The 24,719-nt window shown below is 21.4% G+C and overlaps 1 protein-coding gene across 5 annotated transcripts in view; it reads left to right on the top strand.

Annotated features, from left to right (window-relative positions):
• Window positions 1–18,877, top strand: part of LOC129614140 (E3 ubiquitin-protein ligase goliath) — an 85,002-nt gene extending 66,125 nt beyond the window's left edge. For 4 of the 5 annotated variants that reach the window (XM_055528550.1, XM_055528551.1, XM_055528549.1 and 1 more), the window contains 8 exons: window positions 2,766–4,734; window positions 5,710–5,839; window positions 9,644–9,761; window positions 9,847–9,995; window positions 10,175–10,271; window positions 13,783–13,881; window positions 17,962–18,282; window positions 18,385–18,877. In XM_055528550.1, coding sequence (XP_055384525.1) covers window positions 4,164–4,734; window positions 5,710–5,839; window positions 9,644–9,761; window positions 9,847–9,995; window positions 10,175–10,271; window positions 13,783–13,881; window positions 17,962–18,282; window positions 18,385–18,744 — 1,845 coding nt within the window. In that variant the 5' untranslated portion in view covers window positions 2,766–4,163 and the 3' untranslated portion in view covers window positions 18,745–18,877. The remainder of the gene's footprint in view (window positions 1–2,765; window positions 4,735–5,709; window positions 5,840–9,643; window positions 9,762–9,846; window positions 9,996–10,174; window positions 10,272–13,782; window positions 13,882–17,961; window positions 18,283–18,384) is intronic. The other variant, XM_055528553.1, reaches the window with a different exon arrangement.
• The last annotated feature ends 5,842 nt before the right edge of the window (window positions 18,878–24,719 follow it).

The raw sequence follows: 24,719 nt of genomic DNA on the forward strand, positions 1-24,719 counted from the left end.
CTGTACGATAAGCACATACGAAATTACAACTGTGTTGCGTAGCTATTTCTTAAGTTCCTTACAAAAACACCTTTATGAAAATAATGAAAACTTGAATATTTTCTAGAATAGTTCTGTCTAAATACGTCATTACTCATAACTTTAATAACTCATATTCAAATTACTGTGCAATTTGTGTATTAAATATTACTATGCGTTAACATGTTTATTTATAAAAAAAATAACATATAATTTACCTTATTGTTAAAGAAACCGGTTCCTGTTTCGTTGTGGTGCCTAATAAAAACAATAAACCATAATAATAGAATAATATAAAAGAGATCAATCAATATAATATATTTAATTAAGGTGTAAATTTAATTATCAAACAATAATTATTGCAATTTAGAAAATGAATTTAATTAAAATAGAATCGTTAGAAAATCTGACCGTAATATATTTATCATATTCAGACATACTAATTTACATAAGCATGTATGCATGTATGCGCTATTAAACAAACTTTTATTATTTCTTGTTATAAAATCGTATATACATACGTTAATTTAAATGTTATATTTTAATTTGCATGTGTGTTTTCTATAAAAATATTAAATTGAATTTATAAAATAAATTATATTACGTATAAAGCGTATGTATAAATCTTACTTACGTATAAATCCAATAAATTATTATATTTTATGTAAATAACGATTATAACAAGTCTCGCATAATGTGTGTTAATATAAAAGAATTAATTGAATACTGCATTTGCTTATTTAATCAAAGATTATTTAGGATATCTAGCACGAGTAACTATTAAAAATTTCATAATTAAGCATGACATTTGCTTTTAAACTGATGTGATTTCATGTACGTGTATTGTATAAGATCACAAAAGAAATTTCCATTTCAAGCATGATGGCGTTAGAGAGTGGTTCGAAAATTTTGAAAAGTTCGAAATATTAAACATAAAGATGATATACATATGTACTTATGTACTGAAAAAGAAAAACAATAACTATGAAGTTACACTATTTGTAAAACTTCCAAAAATGGAAGTAGAAAAATTATTTGTAATTTCTAGTGGAAGTAGAAAAATTATTTGTTAGAGCATTTCTTTTTCTTTTTGGGAGTTCAATTCATTGTTTAGGTACCTACTAACTTTTTCTATTTAGTTTTTAATTTAGTTTAAGTTTTTCTAAGAAAGAAGAAAATTAAATCTTTGCTTATGTATATTTTATTGACAAAAATTGAAAAAGCACATATGTATATATGCATCTAAATACATATCTACTTATATATAATATAAAAAGTTATATAGAGTTTATAAATGTGTACAATATTCGTACTTTGTATACACAATATATACAATAATTCTGTTTATAAATTAGATTTTGCAAAATATATAAATATAAAATCGTGAAGATACTATACATATACATGTACATACATATGTACATTGTAGTGGACATAAAAATATTGTATATTAATCTAATAATAGTTAAGTTTTAAATTTAGACACGTTTTTAAGTTTTAACTTTGTTTTTGTCCGAAGCACATGAATGAAAAGTAAAATAACTGACGTCATTTCAAAGTAATCATTTAACGAACATAATAAATGTTATTATTAGGTGACTTATGACTATACAGAAAATAAAATTTGTAAGTATTCAACGTGTTTTAATGATTTAGGTTTATAACGCTCTTTTTTTTTATTTGTTTAAAAAGAATAATAAAAATATTAAATTTTAAATGTCACAATATTTTGAATGAAAATTCGAATTAAAGTCATAAACCGTATTCTAGCTAAGTATATGCCTCATGCTTAATAGTTGCCAAAATTATGTGCTTGCGTCCATAGGTATCTTACATACAATATACCATATATAACGGAACCCTAAATCAGAAATATTCTAGCATGTATTTTAAAAATTTTACAGGAGATTGAGAGAGTAAATACTTGTCTATCCTACAAAGTTAAGAACAATTTCAGCTCTAAAATAAATTTTTTTTGGAGATACATAGAATTAATTGCTATTTATGGATTTTGAAATACATTATACTTATAGCAATTTATGTTTGCAATCTATAAATGTCAATTAGTTATTATTACACATAAAAATTTCCTAACATTCAATCTAAAATCTTTTACATTCATAAGATTACGTACGTACATACATATTTTCATAATATTATGATTACTGCGTATTTAATACCTATTATAATTATAAATGCATACATACCTGTTACTAAATAAGTTGTTATTTAAATTGTATCATCCATACATATTTGTATGTACGTATTATGTACATATTTGCTAGAAGAAAAAAAAAATTAATTCTAAAAACAAAAAATAAAACAAAATATCTAAATAATGTGTGACTACTTAAAAAAACATGTGAGTCGTTTATTTTTGGAACACAAGACATCCATACATAAAATACAATAGAGGGTAATAGAAAACAAAATTCCAAAAACCAAACTTTCATTCTTTCCCTTTTCTTCACACGTATCTACTGTGTTTTCCTTGTTTTCGATTTTTATTTTACGTTTACTGCCTGGAATTTTTTTTTTTCGTAATAAAGTACCAAATGCCATGCCACTACATAATTTAATTATTACAAATCTATTTCGTTACAAATTTTCTCGTATTTCGCTAAACATAAAATTTTAAAAAAATAACAATAATAATAATAAAAATCAATAACAAAAATGTAAACTAAAATATAAACATTTTTATTTTTTTTTTTCTAATAGTTCTATTTTTCTTTTTCTTTTCACAGGTTTATAATATCTATTTAATCATAATTGTTCAGTATAATAATAACACAATGGTGTCATCACAGTAACAATTAGAACGGCAAACACGATAGTAATGAACTGATAGCAGCAGTGAAAATTTCAAATCGTTTATTTAGAATAAAAATAAAATTGTTAAATTTGAAAATAAATTTTACGATCAAAATCATAAAATGAATTTTCAAATCAAATTAAATTCATTGAAATTGAGTATTATAAAATGTGACACTTTATTGCATGAATAACAAAAAAAAAATTTAATTAAATAAAATGTTTTATAAATAATTTAAAAATAAGGAAAAAAGAAAGAACGCATAATAATTTACGATCAAAAAAATTAAAGTGATTTTAAAAGAGAGAGAGCAAGAGAATTTGTTATAAAGAAATAATTAAAAGTGAAATTAAAATTAAGAAACATCGGCGACAATAGAAACGACCGACAAACAACAAAATAATAAATGCTGCAGCAACAATAAAAAAACAGCAATTACTGTACAGTCAACCACACTAATGTTTTTATTGTAGTGAAGTTAATAATTATTATAATATGAATAATACTGCAAGTCTACAAAATATTTCAGTAGCAATAGATTTAAAAAGTAACAATTAAATTGAAAATTTATTGAAAATATTAATTATATACAGTAATTATTAAAGCTGATAAAAGTGAGATAACAATCGATTGTAGGTGATTCCAAGTACACAATTGTAAAACACAAATATAAAAAATAAAAGAAAAACAACTAGAAAATCACAATACAAGGAAAAGAAAGAAAAAAAAATTTTAAATTTAAAAATATTTTACTTTCTGCACACATTGGTTTTGATTATCGCGGGTGTTTGTTCGCATCGCAGTACAATCCTTGATAGTTTTGCACTTTTAATCAGTTCGCCTTTTCAGTATTTTAAGAAAAATAATTATTTATTTATATTATTGAAAAATAAGATATTTTTTTTTTAAATATAAGAGAAAAAATTTAAATATTTTTAATTTTCAAACTAGTTCAATGTCAACTTTTAATTGTAATAAAATAAAAAAAAAATTTTTTTAAATTTCAAAAATATGAAATAAAATTTTAAATTTTAATAGAAAATAGTGAATTATTAAAAAAGAAATAAATGAAATCAGAATATGTGTAGCATAAAACAACGAAAAAATTAGTGAGAAATAAGTGAAAGCAACATAAAAAGAAATATAAAAAGCCGGTAAACTAACTTAGAGTTTCTTCCAAATTTTTTATATTAAGTTTTTGTATTTTTTATTTTTATTTTCGAGCAAAGTAAAACTCATAAAATATAAAAATTATATTGAAAGAATCAATTTTAAATTATTGTATCGCAATAATTCGATATTAAAAAGGAAAAATAAAAATCCTGTAAAAATGACTCAAACATCATTTCGATTTAAAATATTATTTACTTTTATATTTTTATCATGGTTCTATTTATTGGTATCATCAGCAGCTGGTGCTGAATCTGTACCATTTCCAAAAGAACCAATAGCAACATCAACACATCGTATTGATGATAAATTAAGTGGTGTCGTTGGTAATGGAGGTGTCGGTAATGGTGATCGTTATGGTGATCGTGATAGTTATGTATTAGCATTTATTAATTTTACATATAGTGCATCAGATGGTGAAGAAATTCGTAGATCTGAAGAGAAAGCACGATATGGTGAAGGTAGAATATTAAATGTACAAGGACATTTAGTACATGTAACACGTGAACATAATGTATCTGATCATACAGCATGTACAGAAAATATACGTGGTACAAATAATAAACCATTACCACCGAGAGGTGAACCATGGATTGCATTAGTTAGACGCGGTTCATGTACATTTGAAAAAAAAATTCGTCACGTTTGGTTACAAGGTGCCGCTGGTGTTATAGTTTATAATGATGAGGCTTCAGTTAGTTTAGAAAAAATGAAAATTATTGAAAAAGAAAGTGAGTATAAAATGCATAATATAACAATATAAGAATAAAATATTTAAATACAAAATATGTAAAACATACATATTTTTAAATACATATTTATATTCTATTTATTATTAAATAGGTACTAATTCTATTATAAAACAAAAATAAATTAAATGAAATAGGTTTTACATTTTGTTTATGTCAGTATACATATATGTATGTATGTAGGTATGGACATAATAAGTGTAAAATACATTAAAATTATATTTAGAACTATTTATACAAAACTGAAGAAGAAAAAAAAATTAGAAAAATATACTTGTGTGAAGAGATGAGTAGATAGAGAATGAGAAAGACAGAGAGACGTAACAAAAATAAATCACTTATAAATTGATATTTTATTTTTGAATTAATACTGTTACTGACATGTGATAAGAATCACTACATTTACTTTGTTTACATTGAATTAGAGCCTCTGAATTTGCTTTCTAACTGAATAAATTATTAATTAGACACACTAGTCTATTTGTATATTAAATTAATTGAATTATCATGATAATTACTTTAATATTACGAGTAGCGCGTCATTATACAAGGTCAATTAATTTTTGAATTTGGGTGAAACATGCTTTAAACGTGATATTTTTTTTGAATATTGTTTTTTTAATTTTAGACAAAATTTCATTCTGTATAATTTTTTCAATCTAAGTAGATCATTTTCTTTGTTTCATTATTTTGTTTTAAAATGAAAATGAAATTTTAATTTTTTGTTTTTCTAATTTTATTTATTTAAAATTTGATATTGTAATCACATTATGTTTATAAACATGTAGTCTGTTAATTATTATTGATTTGGACTTGTAATCAATACATAATTTATAAAATTATTTGCGCATAACACATGTGTCCACGTGTGTGTATTAGAAATTAAGTACTATAAAAATTATAAAAAAAAAAATTATTTAATTTGTATTCTAATTAAATTTTTCTTATACATTTTAGGGAATATTACAGCTGTATTCACATTTAGATGGATTGGTGAAGAAATGGCCCGAGTTGCTGATAGTAATCAAAAAGTTTGGGTATCAATATCAGAGGGTACAAGAGGATTTAGACCAACTAATATAAATAAGTAAGATTTTTTGTTGTTTTTTTTTTTTTGCTGTGATAATGTAATTTTCTGTCTAAAAATAATTTCAATGTACTTAAAATAGTTTGGTCAAATTGATGTACTTAAAATAGTTATGGTCTTAATTGTAATATTTAAGTATGTATTTAAAAACCAATATTTAAAGATCAGTCCCCTTATCTTTGCTTATTTGCAAGGGAAGCTTTTAAAGCAGAAAAAAAAACTATATCAATCCGACACATAAGTAGGTACCGATTGATTAAGTGTACATTGTAATTTCTATAATTTCAACTTGACTTCTGTAATAAAAAGTAATAATCATGCTAAATATCAAATTTTATATTGATATATGTAAGTAGATTTGTGATGCGATTATGTATATGAAGATTATGATGTGACCAATACTACTTATTATTATCCATTACAATGATTGAAATAACTTAATTCATCAAATTTTTAAATTAAATTTTGTAATGTTGAATATTTTAAAATTAGCTAGTTTTATAATTAGCATAGCATTTCAAACAAAGAATTTTTTTATTTTCCAATACTATTATAGTTTACGAACTTCAAATTTCAAATGCATATAATCTATGTTTTGACTGGTCTTTAATATTACCAATTTTCTGCCCGTGCTCTGTTCTTATCATACCAAAAATATGAGAAGATAATTTATTTTTAATAATATAGTTAATGCAATTGCTGCTCAAAATTTTTTGTTAGGTTCATTAGTTCTATGAATAATAACAAACATTTTATATACTATAAAATTACCGCTAAATAGATGTTAAAGGCTTTTCTTATTTAACTAAATTATTATATTTTTTGAAAAAAATATTTGATTGCAATTTTTTCTGTCAGAATCTCATACACAATATATGCATACCGATTACCACATATTATCCTTTATTTGCTATCATACATACTAAAATTACATTTGTTTTCATTTACATTTCATTTTGAGATTGAAAAATACATCATTGGTGTTTAATATTCAAGTTAAATTACAATAATTATCAAATCGGAGTAAATAATTTAAAAATTCAATTACATTTAAATTTTTCTAAGCCAATTTTCATAATATTTGAATTTTGTTTATTTCATATTTATCTATGTTGAATTAATTTATGATGAATTACCATTACATTTTTGTCTACATCAATTCACCCACATATGAGCACAATATAAAATTATGTAAAATAATATTTGTTAGATTCAATTTTATAATGTGCTAATTTTAGGGTTTTTCAAAATATATGATGGTCGATGGAACATCATTTCAAATTACGTATAGTTTTTAATTAAGAAATGTTTATCATAAAGGTAGTAAAATGTTGTTAATTTGCAATGGCAATAAATATATTTAAATGGTTTAATATTATAATTTGTATAAATAATGATGATTGGTTATAATTGTTGCTATTTCAAATTGTTCTTCTTTAAATTTAAAATTGGCAGTATTTTATATCATCAATGTCTTTTTAGAATATAACAAAAAATTGCTTAATGTGTAATTAGATTTATAGAAACAGCATTTTATAAGTATCTGCATAGGTTTCAACATATTTTAAATTTAAGACATAATTTCATTTATATGTAAGTAGTATATGCCATGCTATTACGTGATTCAATACCAATTCGTAATTAAGCGTATCACTTTAATTGTCCCAGGAAAAATTGGACCAGATCCATAATTTACTTTTTTCTCTAGAATTTAGTATTTTGTTTAGGATTATATATATTAATAATTGTTAAGCTTACCCGACATTACTCTGATATATCGAAATACTTAATAAAATTTCTAAGAAATTGCTTATCTTTGTTTCAAAATAATTGTTTTCGCGTTTTTTATAGTTAAACTGTAAATTTTCGATATTTAGTTAAAATTATAATGTTAAAATTACAGTAAATGTTTATAAGTAACGCGAAAGCATTGCTTATAATTGTGACCGAAACCAAAAAGAAAAAAATCCCTTTTGCCATAAACCCATATTATAAATTAATTAAGTACTTTGTTAATTAAATATATTTTAATAATTAAAAAATTTCTTTCTCTTAACTTATAATATAATTCCAAAATTCTATATATAGACAGAACTTTAATTACTTTTTAATTTCTTCAACTTTTTTCTTGTATACTTTTACCGGACTTCTATCTAGAACAAGGTAATTATAATTGTTTTAAATACATACTTATTTAATTTTTTTATCAAAATTTTTATTTAATTACTTCTATTATTTCTTTTGTTTTTTTTATATTGTATTTTTTTTTTACCTTTTCAAAACAAAACCATAATATTATTATTAATTATAATTACAATATTATAATTAATATATGTATGTATGCAAGCATTGACGTCTCTTTATAACTAAAATAAAATAAAATTAATTACTTTATTAATTTTGTAATAAAGTTTTACGATATATTGATACCAATTGTTTTAATCGTATATAATATACGTTCTAATTCGAAAATATTTTGATTAGTAAAGTATTAAGTAGTAAGAAAGATTATTATTATAAAATATGTGAATGTCTACGGTGTACACAAGTCCAATGAGTTTTAGAATTTTTCTTATTCTTTATCAAATAAATTTAATTTAAAAAATATTACTGAAGTAATTGTTATAGGTAGGTAATGAATTATTTTTTCTCAACTAATTTAAATAGATAATAATTTTACGATAATTGAGATTGTTTACATGTGTTTGTATACATTGAGCACAGTCTTTTTTTATGCTAAATAAAGTTGTTCATGTTTTTTACTATATAGACAGAATTGTCATTCAATATTTTAATTTTAATTCATTTGAATTCTTATCGTGCAATTCCATATGGAGTAGGAACGGTAGAGTATAGGGCGCAATAGGTACTTTTATAAACTACTTTCAATTCTATGTACAGAAATATTTTATATAATAAATGCATAAAGTAAAAATTAATAGAAGAAATCATAAGAAGAAGTAAGAATAAAGTATGAAATTCGTAAAGAATTAATTATTTTCCCTCTCCATATCACAATGAAAGTTTAATTTACTTTACTCTATATAAAGAACCGTATTGCATAATAACGGTTAACAACTTATTCGAATTTCGTTCAATATAGTTATTTTTAATATTTTTATTTTTTAAATAAAAGTTATTTTTAAAACTCCATTTAGAGCAATTTATTTTTCAAGATGGATTCCTTTTTTCATACGATTTGCGATGAACTCTCTGACACTGTCTCCTAAGTCTTTCATATTTTGTACAAAAATTTTAGTTCCATTTAATTTCTGTTCAGATTCAACTTTTTTTGATAAAACTAGTTCAACTTTAGTATGCAAATATTTTAACATATGCATTGCATATACATATACCAATGTGCGCAACCATTTTTAGGAGAGCAATGAATTCAATTCAAAACTATTGTACTTAAGTAAGGTGAAGTAATAAAGCTAGCTCAAATTAAAATAATTCACGTGTGTAAACCAATGGATTTCGAACAAGCAGACGTTATAGTGATAACAGATAAATTTATTGATAAAGAAATCCATAAACACATTTTGTTCTTGTAAAAGAAATTTTCAAATATAATTAATAATTTCAGTAAAAAAAATATATTCATTGTCATCTGTTGTCGTATAGGTGAATTAAAAATTATATTCAGTGAAGTTAGTATTTCTGAACGAAAAATTTGTCTGAAATTTAATTAAAAATTTTGCCTATTGATTGACATACAAAAATTTAGTGAATACACAAACCATTTTTTTTTAAAATTTAACGAAAATTTATTTAAATATTGTGTATTATTTTTTTTCCTTACAGGACATCAGTTTTATTTGTTTCGATATCATTCATTATTTTAATGGTAATATCTTTAGTCTGGTTAATATTCTATTATATACAAAGATTTAGATATTTACAATCAAAGGACCAAAACGAAGTAAGTTTTTTAAATTAAAAATTTATGCTTTATTTAAAAAAAAAATTAAATTTTTTTTTTAAATAAAATCCATTTTTGTTTTTAGCGAAATTTGTGTTCTGCTGCGAAGCGCATTATTATGAAAATTCCAACGAAAAGTGGTAAAACTGAAGATAAAGAAGCTGAAACTGATTGTTGTGCTATATGTATTGAAAATTATAAATCAACTGATTGTATTAGAGTTCTTCCATGTCGGTAAGTTTATAAATTTCTACCAATACGGCATAAAATAAATTTAATATGCACGTACTAAAATTTAATTACTAATCATTAAATCTTAATGCTGTTACTATCTGTAACACTAATATTTAATATTATATATTTAACTGAATACCTATATTTATATACGTATATATATTTTTTTTATATTTTAGTCATGAATTTCATAAAAACTGTATTGATCCATGGTTATTAGAGCATCGTACATGTCCTATGTGCAAATTGGATATTCTTAAACATTATGGTTTTGTGGTAGGTGATCCAATAATATTATCATTAACCCCAGAAAGTCCATCAGGTCCACCATTAGTATCATTAAATACAACAGCTTCATCAACAAATGCTTCAGCAACAACTACTTCAATTATAAATAATAGAACAAATTCCACATTAAATAATATAACATCAGTAGCTGCTGTTGTTGTTACAAATACAAGACCAAATTTTGATCCATCACAGCTAGAAGAAATTATAGAACCATCATCATTAATTGTATCTAATAATGCATCAAATACAAATGCATCAAATAATATTTGTAGTAATAATGCTACTGTATCAAATACAGCAATATTAACATCTTCGTCTTCAACAACGTCACCAACACCAACAGCAACAATTCAATCTGCTAATAGCTTACCTAATAATGCTATAGCAATGAATAATGATTTATGCCGTAATAATCTTGTATTATTAAAACAAAATAGTAGTGATGTTATATTAAATGGTTATTCAAATAAAAATGCTAATTGTAATGCTAATAATAGTTATTGTAATTTAAATAATGATAGTAATATTAATAATTATAGTAGTAATAATAGTAATAATTCAAATAAAAATTTAAATAATCGTAATAATTATCATAATAATTGTCAACAACAACATTTACATAATAATAATAATCAACAAAATCCACATAATAATAATTATCATCAACATAATACAACTCAACATCATCATAATCATCATCATCCACCTCAACAACATCATCATCATCATCATCAACATAGTCATAGTTTAAGTAGTATAATAGTGACAAATAATGATGATTTAAGTCAAAATTTTAATAACAGTAACAGTAATAGTAATTATCAATTGCCACGTATATCAACATCAGCAAATCATATATTACAAAATTTTGCAACATCAAATCAAACAACTTCAAGCCATCAAGTAACTGATGTTTAAAAACAATAAAATAAATAATATTATTTATATTATTATTATATTCAAAAATTATATATATCATATATAAACGTATAATATGTATAATAAAATTAATTTATAAATAAAATAATATAAAAAAAAAAATAATTTTTAAAAATATTAAAATTAAAAAATTTAATTACTTACCTTATAACTTTCCATTATTTTCTTTTTGTCAGTAATTCATTTTAGTAGTATAGCGTTATACGTATAACTTATATAATATGGCGTTAACTTAAAAAAAAAATCATTTAAAATAAATACAAAGCAAAAAATACTCTTTAACAGAAAATTATATTTACTATAATATTTAAATTTACAAGTTTATATGTTTACATATAAATGTACAATAAATTATAAAATACTACAAAGAAAAAACGATTAAGTAAAAAGAAATATTAAAACTATTTTACCAAAGTTACTAAAATTAGTAAAAAGTTGGTTGAAAAAGAATGTTGTAGTAGTAAAACAAAAAAACTAAAACTTATCTACCTTAATACCAAAAATAAAAACAATATAAAAACATACAAAAACAAAAGAAATTATGCTGCCACTGTAGCTAGACTTAATACAAAAACCAAGAAAAAGAAAAAATCATTTTCTTATTCTTTATTCTCAAATAATAATAAAACAAAACCTTAAATAATCGTTTTCTTTTTCATAAATTAAATAATACGAATATTAATAAATCACTAAATACCTAATTATATTCTGGTATGTAAAAATTTAATAATAACTATTGATTAAATTAATAAAATAATTAATTAAAAATTTTTACGTTTTTTACGACATTAAACCGTGTAAAATATATAAAACATGAGGTACGTCAAAAGTATGTGATAGGGAAATGTGCAATATGAAAGAATCAGCAAGTTGTTTTTATCCCTTATTGAGTGATGGAACCTAGATTAATTAAAAATTATAGTTTAAATGATATAAATTGGATATTTAGAAAACAAGCACACATTTTGTATATTTTTATTTAAAACTCACTTAAGTATAAAATATATAATAATAATCAAAGTTTATAAACTCCATTCAAAATGCTTTTTGTTTATTCAAAATTTCAAACGATTTCTTCATTTATTTAAAATGAAATTATCAAATTCAAAAATCAATTTTTTTTTCTAATTTTAATTCAGAAAAGTTAATTATACATATGCACAGTATTATTTTGATACATTTTTAAATTGTTTATGTTTAAATAATACAATTGCAATAGAATATTGTGTTCAAAACTGAAACTAATAGTCACTTGAAGAAATTTTTAATTATTTCTAATAATTAAAATAATTGTAAAATTACTAAAAATTATTTAGTACAAAAAAATGATTATTATTTTAAAAATATTTGCCTCATAAAATTAAATTTTTTTAATTTTTCATCAAATTATTAAATTGATAATTGATAATGATAATTGAACATATTTTATATATATATTTTAGAATTTTAATATTTTTCAATAATATTAAAACCTTGCTTTAAAATTTTTCAATATTCTGCTGGTTTTTTCATTTTTTTAAATATATTTTTTATTTAAATCGCAAAAAACGTAACCTAAAAGTTAAGTAATAATAAAAGGAAGAAAACTAAACAAAAAAAAAAAAACTGAAAACGATTTGTGATCATATTTTTATACAGTAAATATTTAATATTAAATATTAATATAATAAATAAAATTACTGAATTTAGTACTTAAACAAAAAAAAAGAAAGAAAATCAAATAGAATTATTCTTAATTATTATAACATAAGTATAAGAACGATTTATCGTAATTAATTTTAAGTAACAAAATAAAAAACAAAAAAAAATATCCAAGAAAGAAAAACTTTTCAATCCCAAAATATAAAACTTTATTAAACATAGAAATTTCAATAAAAAAAAAAAAACCATTTTATTTTACATAGAAATAATGATATCGCTGTTCTTCCCTCTTACAAAAATCTATATTTAAAATAATATCTTAAATTAAATTTATGTATATTGTAAAAAAAAATACACTTGAGAACCAAAATAAACAACAAATCTAAAATCAATAAATATTAATTTCATACTGAATTTTAAAAATATCGAAATGTACACGTACATATACAATAAATTTTATGAAAATTCTCAAATTTCATTTAAAAACTTAATAAACAAAATGAATTAAAAACTATTCAAAATTAAAAACAATAAAACAAAAAAATCTTATACTTTTTCGCAATCGTATTGAAATTACTCTATAAATCTTTAAAAATTTAAATAAATTTTTAATTTTTTTCCGTAAATACTATAAAAATGGAAAATAAGTTTTGAATAATATGAATGAATAAGTATGAAAAGTATTTTTTTAAATATTAATTTCATATAATATATTTTATATATAAAATATAAAACTTTCTTCATTTTCTTATTTGCTATTATTTATTAATGTATTACACTTTTGTAATAAATATTTCAATTAATGTTATTGTTATACTAATATTATTAGTGCGAAAATATTAATTTGTAATTTATCAAAGGCTTATAATATAAATTTTTTTTTTTTTTAAATTAATCTTATTATAATAATTTTCAGTACGATTTATTCATCGATAACGTAAAATTTTTTGTGGATAGAATATGCAATAGTACACAAACTGAGCCGAATACATTATTACAATTATTACAAATAATTGTGAGTAAGAAGAAAATATAAAAACAAAAATATTTTTAATGTTTTTTTGCATTTAATTTTTAAAATTTATATATTAAATTTTTTTATTTAAAAAAATCTTTTATCAAAATATTTATTCTATTTAAGGAATAATTAATTGGTATTTCTTTTATTTATTAAAAATTACTTAAAAATTTTTTACTCAAATACAATATTTTGTTTATTAAAATATACTTTTAGATTTGTTTGATCTCATTTTGAATTGTAAAATTTCTTAAAGTTTAATAATAGATTTTCATTTCACTTCAAATATTCATTTTTTGAACTCCTATTTGAAAAATTTTCAGTTCTTACAACGAAATACATTGATAATTTAAAATTTATTCAATTTTACTTCAAATTTTTCATTCATACTTTTTAATTTATAATTAAAATTGTAATCATTTACAATTAAACAAATTGTATTTTTTTATTTATTCTAGTATCTGTACAATTTGGTTTGTTCAATTTTAAAAAAAATATTTCAAGTATGTACTTTGTTTTCAATTTTTAGCTCTTTATATTTATTTAAAAATTGTTCATTGATTTATCAAAATAAATTTCTATATTTATTTTAAAATTATTTAAAACTTTTTGAGTATATCACTCCAATCGAATTGTATTATAATGTTTATCAATAATAAAATGTAGTTGAATAGCAAATCAAATTATTTCCAAAATAAAAATGATTATTAATAAAAAAAAAACTTAAATAAATTATGAAAACTCAAATACCAATTAAGTTAATCAACCCAACATCATTCAAGTTACTTTTCCAAGATTTTTTTTTTAAATTTTCTAAAATTTTAAAATAAAATTAATGGTAATGACAATTATTTGAAGTTGGTTTCGTAATATTTTTCAATTATTCGGTAAAAACGTGGCTAAAATTTGATAATTAGTAGTTAATTAATATTTTAATATGAAAATATAAATCTATGCCATAAATTGGCAAACTAAAATCGAAACCATGTTCTTTAAAATTAACTGTTAAGAAAAAGAGAAGAGTTAAAAAATGAAAATAAATAATTTCCTTTTTTTTTTATAAATTACCGTATTGACTTAAAATTATAATGAAATAAAATGAATGTCATTACGTTTTTTTTTCTTAATTTCAATAGTAAATAACAAAATATATAAAAAAAAATAAGTGCTAATCCTAGTCACTATTATACAACAAAAATAAATACAGAATTATGAAAACTAAAACAAACGACTTAAACTCATTGTGATTTTTCATTTGTATATTAAAAATGTTATTAATTAATATAAATTGAATAATTAATATTTTAATTACTTAATTAATTTGTATTAAAATATATATTTATGTATTATATTAAAAATTTCGATATATTTATAATATTATTATTGTTATTTTTATTGTCTTATTTTTATTATTATTTTTATAATTATTATTATAATTATTATTATTATTTTTATAATTATTATTATAATTATTATTATTATTTTTATTTTTGCCAACAATAATAATTATTAATAAAAAAAAACACTATTTTTTTAAATTTTACGCGCAATTTACTCACATATACTTGAGTATTTATATAAAGATGGAAAAATGAGTTATTAATTTTTATATTAAATTAAATTAATTGTATAATTATAAAAAAAAATTAAATTTTGTATTAATTAAATACAATAAAAAAGCATTAAACAACTAGTTATATATAACATGCATTACAATATATACAAATGAAAGCTATTTTAAGAATTAAATTTGCTTAATAAATATTTAAAAACAAAGAAAAATTAATTATATATAATAAATATTTATAAGTAATTATAAAATAATATTTATGCCTAGACTCAAATTAAAGAAATATAAATGATCAGCAAAAAAGGAAAAAGTAAAATAAAACAGAAAAAATTCTTAACATTTTTAAATTATAGTAATGTTAATATTATTTTCAATAATAATATTACAAAAATTATAATGATAATATAAATATTTAAAAAAAAAAATTAAATATTTAAAATATAACCTAATATTATGATAGTAAATATATTTGATTGTACATTATCAATTAATATTATTAATAATGTTTAAAATAAAACAAAAAAAAAAAAAACAAGAAATTGGGAAAGAAAATTTGTACATATACACAATAGTGTCGATTATTGAATTTTTATATTTTTATTTAAATTTTATGCTTTAATTCAAATTATCAAATCATTCTATATAATATTTTTAAAAATTTATAAAATTTAAAAATAAATGTAGCTTTTTAGAGATCAAAAATCTTAGGTTGTACTTCCAAAATTATAGTATGGTTTAAATTTTTTATGTTCTATTAAATTCAATAATTTCAAAATACTTGTATACTAACAATTTTGTAATTAATGTAAAAGTTTTCAATTTACTCAATATTTAATTAAGATCAGGCTTTATCATAATGATTTCTAAGACGCGTTACAGTATTTGTGAGTGATGTTGTTCTTCAGTGTAGAAAAACCTTAAATTCTCACAGTAATTTTTATTCTGAATATCATATCGTGCGTGATGCATTTTCGAAAATACGAGTTATAACTAAACTCTTCAATTATATTTTAATTCCTTTTTAAAATTACTTTTAGAATTTTTTTTGTGGATTTATTTAAGCAACTTTCTATTAGATTTTAAATTAGCTACATTCTCTATAATAAAATTAATAATACATATAAATACAAAATAGGGTAAATCTATTTGGAAAACAAAAAAAACAAAAATCGAAATTTGCTAAAATTCTTTTTCTTTTTTTGCTTTAATAAAATGTTTGTTAATTTTTAGTTTTTAATGCTAAGCACAAGTAGTTATTATTTTTTATGAGAATATTATTATTATTACATAAATAATTGCAAACAAAAAAAAAGAAACAAAAAAAACAAGAAAAAAATTAAAATAAATAATTTTAGGTGCTAAAAAAACGATTTCAAAAGAAAAAAAAATTAGAATATAAAAATAAATTTGAAATAATAATGAAAAACAGAATGAAAAAAAAAAGTTATTGTTCTTTTTAATTAAAATTTTAATATTTTTTAGAAAACCTTATTCTTGATTTGAATTTTATAAAATTATTAAAATCATGATTGTTGAAGCTAGTGAGAAAAACTACGGTTGTGTATTAATTTAAAAAAAAAATATTGCATATATTTTGGCGAAGAAAAATGCGAGTGAAATTTTATTATTACATCCGGAAAATATGCAATTTTATTTAGTATATGTAAAAATAGATTATTGAAAAGATTTTCTTGGAAATCTAATCGAATGTTAAAAATTGTGATGTACAATAATATTTGACCCAATTTTTTACTGGATTTTGTTTTAATTTTGACCAGAAATGGTTTTTGGTTTTGTAAGTAGTTAATACTTTCGCAATTGTAGAACTAATATTGCTTATTAATTTCTTTAAACAACATTTTTAGTAATGTTGAACGAACTAAAACTTTAACTAATAGATTGAAATATCGAGTTCTTGCGCAAGCAATTTAGTTTATACACAATTCAGATTTGGATTTTTGATTTGTTAATTCCGAATTTAAATTTAAAAATATATTCAAATATTATGATTGTAAAAAAATTATGACAAGACTTATGAGACCTTAATTAAACAGACCGCATGAAATCGAAAATTTGCTGAATAACGTAAGATAAGAGCAACTTTAAATTATCGATTTTATCTCAAAGGCTCGGTTCTTCTCGTTTATAGCTAAGTTTAGAATTACTGCTAATCTAATTTTATATTATTTTGCTAAATCTCTTTTATATCTTAATTTTGTAACGTAGTTTAAAGCTTATTTTATAAACGTAAGTATTTAATTAACCTTGGTAAACTATCAAATATAACAGTAATTTTAACTTTTGAAATTAGTTAACTTTATATTAACATAAGCTAGTAAAAAGTAAGTAGTTTTAAACTTTTTTGCAGAATCATTATTACCAATAATAATTCAAACTGATTTTACACATTTATATTATATAAAAAATTTCACCTAATTGTATACTTAAACGTTTTTAACAAATTTATTTAAACTTTTTTGAAATTTATATTTTTAATTTAAATATAGATAATAGGCAGTGAAGAAAGTTTCTTAGATTTAGATTTAGATGCTGAATTAGGACAAGGTCGATTATCAAGGCGACGAAATAGTGATATAAGTGTGTCAACAAATATGTCAGCCAGAATACAAACACCAATTTTATTGAATAGAGCTTCATTAACAATTGGTGGCTCAGATGATACACAATTATTACAAGTTCCTGGTCCTCGTAGAGTACGAAGTTCTTCATTACAATTATTGAGTCCATTTTGTAAACGACATGAAATTAATAAAGCTAGTCATACTTTTACTTCTTTATCACCTGATGATATAAGAAATTTCGATATGGTATGAAAATAATCTAAATTTAATTAAAAAATTTTCAATTATTGAAAAATAAGTGTATATTTTCATATATGTAATTTTTTTTTTTTTTTTTGAATTTTTTAGGATCTGAATAATATACGTACGAAACCGACTCATCATAGAAAATTAAGATCTCGTTCAGCTGATACATGTAGAGATTCATATAATCGTAGATTATCAGCAAATCTAGATTATTGTAAATTTAAAAATGAAGCATCAACATCTGGAACAAGTAAATCGAAACAATATTGTGAAAATATTCAAATGCAAACTAGTAGAAATTGTTCATCATGTGAATTAAGAAGAAAATCATTAATTGATCAAACAGAAAATAAAGAAATTGTAACACCATGTAATATTACTATAAGAATAATTGATGATGATGAAAGTGCTAGTGAAAGTGATAAAAGAAATTCTACAGATGATAGTACATCACATTTATGAACATATAAACAGAAATACAATATTTTCATTATTCTAAATTATGTATTATTTAACTTAATATTATTAATCTTATGTAATATAATAATAAAGAAAAAAATAATTAAGTTTGTTATACTAAGAATATTATTTTGCATTTTTGTAATAAGCGTGTAGAACATAAATAACAGGTCAATTACAACATAATTAAGAAAATTTTAAATTATAAATGACTAACGTATTACAATACTGCTACTAAAAAAAAATTTATTAGTCTTGTAAGTCTAGAAAAGTCTATACTTTAGAATTTAGATTTGTAAGTAACGCCATAACCCGAATATGTAGACTCAAGGTTTCTGAAATTTTAGTATTATTCGCAAATATTATTTGATAAATAAAAGAAGCACTTTATAACAACATTTGAAAATATTAGCTCAAGAGAAAGTAATCATTTAATAACTACTATTTATTGTACAAATTTAATTTTTAAAATTTGGAATCTATAAAAGAAATTTAATATATGTAATATAAAATATTATTCCCATTCAATTGGGTCAAACCAATAAATACCATGATATTATTAAGAATGATAAATGAAATTTAATAAAGTAGATTAATAAAAGGTCTACACAATACACTGAGTTATAAAACAAAATGTCTATTAGCAAAACTATTTTTTGAAAACTGCTTTCTCTTGTTAAAACTTTCCCAAAACAACTTTAATCTTTTACTAATTTTTTCTTTTGTCTTAATAAGGATAACATTTTCTTACTTTTTTTTCATTCTGCACTCAGATAAATTTGATATTAAACCGCGTTCATGTTTCAAATTTCCAACAAACTCGAGCTTCATTGTTGATATTTTCGATTCAGCTTATAAATGATTCATAAACAGCATGTACAGCATGTGCATAAACATTTTCAATTTATTGTAGTCCTTATTTTATAAACACAATATTATTAAAATAAAATTTCATATTAAATAGCCCCAATCGAACTAAAAATTCGTTTAAAAATCTTCATTATTCAGATATTTTCGAAAAAAAAGAAATAACTATATAGAAACGATCAATTCAATATCAACTTTCTCACCATCATATACCATTAAATAACTATCAATAAAAAAATTTTTAAAGAAAAATTTAACTTAAAATTTAACCGACCACCCAATATTCTTGTTATCAATATCAATTATGACAAAAGAAGAATCAAATAGACACCAAAAAAAAAACAAAATGTTCATCTTTTAACAAATAACTAAACAATTTTTAACAACTTTGTCGCTTTTTATTAAAAGAACAAAAACAAAAAAATATTAACAATTAAAATAGGACAACAGGTCCTAACTTACAATACACACACCCATTTCTAATTTAGATAATAAGAATTATTAGTGTATATGTATTTATAAATTCAGTACACAATACTGAACACAACACAGATGTGTATAACTATAAAATATAATAAGAATGTTTAACATAAAGCTAGACCTCCATGTAGTAACCGATACATAAATAAAAGTTGTCCTTTATATTAATATATATATATATATATAATGATCATCAATAATGAGTTCAAATTAAGTGAGGACAGGTTTTCAATAGACAATTTGAGAGATAAAATATCAAAAGAAAATAAAATATATGTAGTAAGTATTATTCGATTTTGTGGTACAATCTCCTGTGTGATGTCCTATGAGTAGTTCTAAAATTTCTTTGTTTCTTTTCATTAAATATTATAGAATCTCTTTCTGTTTTTATTATTTTGTCTCTCTGTATGGAGCATATTATGTATGTACATATCTATATTAAATTTAATATACATAAGTAGTTTTTGGTATAGTACAAAAAAAAAAGGATATTATCGAATGCGTATATTCGAAAAAAAGAAAACGGAACACCAAAAAAATTTATGGAAAAAAATATTTTAAATATTTCATTATTAAAACCGACTCTGCATGATATTGTCATATAGACATGCTACTGAAATTTAATTTTTTTTCTTCTTATACACTACATATATATGGAAGCCCAAGAAAAAAAAAAAGGAATCTGCCAACACATAAAAAAGACAACAATTATTATAAAAGAAATTTAAAAAAATAGAAATATCATAGGCAGGATATCAAGGATATACAATTGAACCACCCACATACTTGGATTTTTTTTTTTTTAATATCTCTAAATTTGATGTTAACACCATGTTCCATTTTTTTGCTTTTTTCTTCTTTATATATGTATGTTTTTATAATGTACACACATAACTTCTTTAAGGACGTGATTTATTGACATGTCCTTTCGATTAATATTTTGTAGTTTATAATATTCTTAGAGAATATACAAGTTCGAAGACGAATATGCGAAGAAGATGAAAAGTTGATGAAAATGAAGGGGCAAAGTGACAAAAAAGATGTAAAGTTTTTTTGCTTTGCGACTTTATATGTAATTTTTAATATTATAACCTTTCTCTTCTTCATAATTTGTATATATAGGTAGCATAAGTTTATAACTAAATTATATTTAAATTGTTTACTTTTTATCTTGTACAATAAGGTACACAAGTGTGCCTTTCACATGATATATTGATGTGGTATGTTAACAAAATATAAACTAATATTAATATATAAATTAATATAATAATTTCATAATTATGTATAAGTGTTAATTGTCATCATCGTGAATTAATATTGAGTGTTATATTAGAAAATTGACCGGAAAATTTTTATTTTTCATAGAAAAAAATTATGTTAGCCATTAAGAGAGCACTTAAAGATGAACAAAAAAAAAAAAAATCAAAGAGAATATGGTATGTTTTTGTTTACATACCATTTAATATGTACATAGTTGGTATGATATTAAAATTTGAACAAATATTGATGAAATTTTTATAATTGTCATTTAAGTGCAATAATGAAATAGAATTATGGGGATAATTAATGATTTTGTACAGGAGATTGATTTCGTATACTTTAAGAAATAATAATTATTTAGTTAAAGATTATTTTTAAAGCTATTTTAATATTAGCATTGGTAGTTGTTGGATTGTTCAAAATGTATAGAACAAAAATTTCTTCTATTTATTGGAATTGAAGTCAAATATGATTTTATCAAATTCTATGCATTTTTAATGATTTTTTTAAAAATATAATTTGAATTCACAATAACTTTTCGAAAATCACAATATTGCAATTTAAGTAATTTTAACAAATAATAGATTATGCAAAAGTTACAAATTTTAATTTTTAAAATTTATTATATTAATTTTTCTGTACAATTTTCAAAAATTTTTAACTGCTCTAAAACTTAAATAACTTTTACAAGACTTTACTAATTTTTGGTAGAGATTTTGCAAAAACTTGGAAAGGTTGGAAGTAGTATAATTTTTCCTTGTAAATTTTAGTTTAATTAAGAATCTCTATACGAGTATCTCTCTTGTTTGAGAGGTATTTGAGAATTTTTAAGTATATCTCTTGAAAACAAATTGAGGAAATAAGTAATTTTTGCGTTTTCTAACATTTACGAAAAAAGAACAAAAAAAGCAATTGTATTCTAAATTGTGGGAAATTTCCTATTTTGAGGGAATTTTGAAGCCTTGAAGGGAAAAAGACCAAAAATCATGGGAATTCCCATGATTTAATTTACTTATTTTATTTTTCTTTTTTTATTAGTGACACTTGATCAAAAATAAAAAGTCCTACTATTTATTTAAAAAGTCCCACCTCATAAACTGATATAGTTTTACATATCCGTATTACAATTTGAAATTACCATTTTAACTAAACATTATTAATTAATTTATAATTGAATTAACGCAATATTTAAAAATTTCTTAAATTATATGCGAAAAAATACAATTTGGAAAGGGAAAAAATGGGAATTTTGGAATTTTTAATGGTTAATTGAGCAAGAAAGAGTTGGCAATACTAATCCTAATTGCACCCAATAATGAAGAGATTTATCACTGAGCGAAATATTTGATCACTTAAAATAAGTGAGAGAAAATTACTGATCATGATTACAGTTACACCTCTCTCGAAACCTATATACTAAATATATATGATTGATTTCTTTGAAGATGATGACTGACGGGAATTATGTTTTCGGGAACTTTTTTGAAAAAAAAGTAAGAAAAGGAAAAGATATGTTTAATGAGAAAATTATGTAAGAAGAAGAGAAACTACATGTTAGTTGAATAAGAGAATATAATATAAGGGACTTGTATACTTGTTTTTCAAGCTTTATCATTTCAAAAATCTACAAATCTAATTTGGATTATATTTTATAATAAAAAAGTAAATAAACATATCATAAATATTGAAAAATATCGTAAAAAAATTTTTATATATTGCATTATGCACATTATTTTACTATTGGAATTCCTTTTAATTCATAAGGACCGAATTCTTAAGTTTCTAATGTTTTATACCAACATTATATACGTATGCACAACTATGTGTAAAAATGCTTGTTGCACCATACATATACCAAATAACGGTTTGAAACTTATTTCTTAATGCTAAATATAAAGTCAACAAAATTCACAACAAAAATTCGAATTTGTGAGCACCTGCAAATTTTGTTTATTTGTTTGTTTACTTGATGAAAATTTTCAAATATTTAAAAATTAATGAAATTTGTGTATATTAGTTTTTACAATAATCTTTTGACTTTTTGAATGTTTGCTTTTTCATTTTTTTACAAACTAATCCTGCTTAATTTTTAATCTTAATTTTATCCTTTACCTTTTTAATTCTATATCTATATACCTATCTACATATATGTTCTCTTCTTTAGATTTTAAATGATCATTGTACCTGTCATCGAAAGTGTGACTTTCTTGTGGCATCACAATTTTTAAGTATAATATAAAATGTTAACAAAACATAAAAAAGAAAATGAAATGCCTTTAGGATCTACATAATTTGTTTGAAGGCTTAAAATTAAGAGGTATAAATATATTTTTATGATTTTAAAGATTTTGACATTTAATTTTATCTTTATTTCTGTCTCACCAACAGAAGATTATGTCATCATCATCGGGTTACTTATTATGCATGAAAGAATATTATTTTGTATGCACTGCACAGAATCTATATACTATAAAATATCCACTTAGAATTATTGGAAAAAAAAATTGTAAAGGCGTAAACGCCCACTTAATTTTAAGATCTTCTTTGTTTTTTTCTTTTTTTTTTTCGTTAGCAGATTACAAAATTATTTTGTTGTCAATATTAGCAATATTTTGAAAGACATAAATATGTATACATATATTCTATATTATTATCCTAAAAATTTTTATGCAAAAAATTAAAAACAAAAATTTGATTTCTAAATTTGAAAATCACAAAAAAATATTTTAGTAGTAGGTAAATTTCAGGTATACTTTTAAATTGGCTGATGGTACTTTATGAAATGTTTGAAATGCAATTCATTTAATGCAATTCTTGGCAATAGTACAATTTTTTTATTTTAAATAAAATATTAAAATTTTACAATTAAAATATGAAATGTTACTGAATAAAATTTGTTTACAGTAAATTTATTAATTATAGTAAAAGTTAATGCTTATGTATTAAATGTTACTTTGCTAACCACAATATCATGTTGCTTATATTACCCAATCAATATATTATTATATTTTTATACTTCACTCTCTTTAATAATTATACGCTCTTAATTATAACTAAATAGCTTATTTATAATATTCTGCTTTACTGTTAAATGTTAATGCTTTACTGCTATACAATTACCAGCTTTTCTCACATTCCTTTCTGTATCGATAATAAATTTCAATTTTCAGCACTTTTATTAATATTTACTCTTTTAATATGTAGCTAAATGTTGCGCATCAAGTTATCATTAGCAATGCTACAAAACACTGATCAACAAAAATTTCTTATGCTTTGCTAATAAATTGATTAAAAGAGAAAGTATATTAAGAGAAAAATATTACTTACAGCTCTTTAAATAAATTTTTAATAATTATTATTTATTGTTAAGC

This window comes from Condylostylus longicornis, unplaced genomic scaffold (genome assembly GCF_029603195.1).
Source record: "Condylostylus longicornis isolate FDR11 unplaced genomic scaffold, ASM2960319v2 ptg000101l, whole genome shotgun sequence".
Classification (NCBI taxonomy): domain Eukaryota; kingdom Metazoa; phylum Arthropoda; class Insecta; order Diptera; family Dolichopodidae; genus Condylostylus; species Condylostylus longicornis.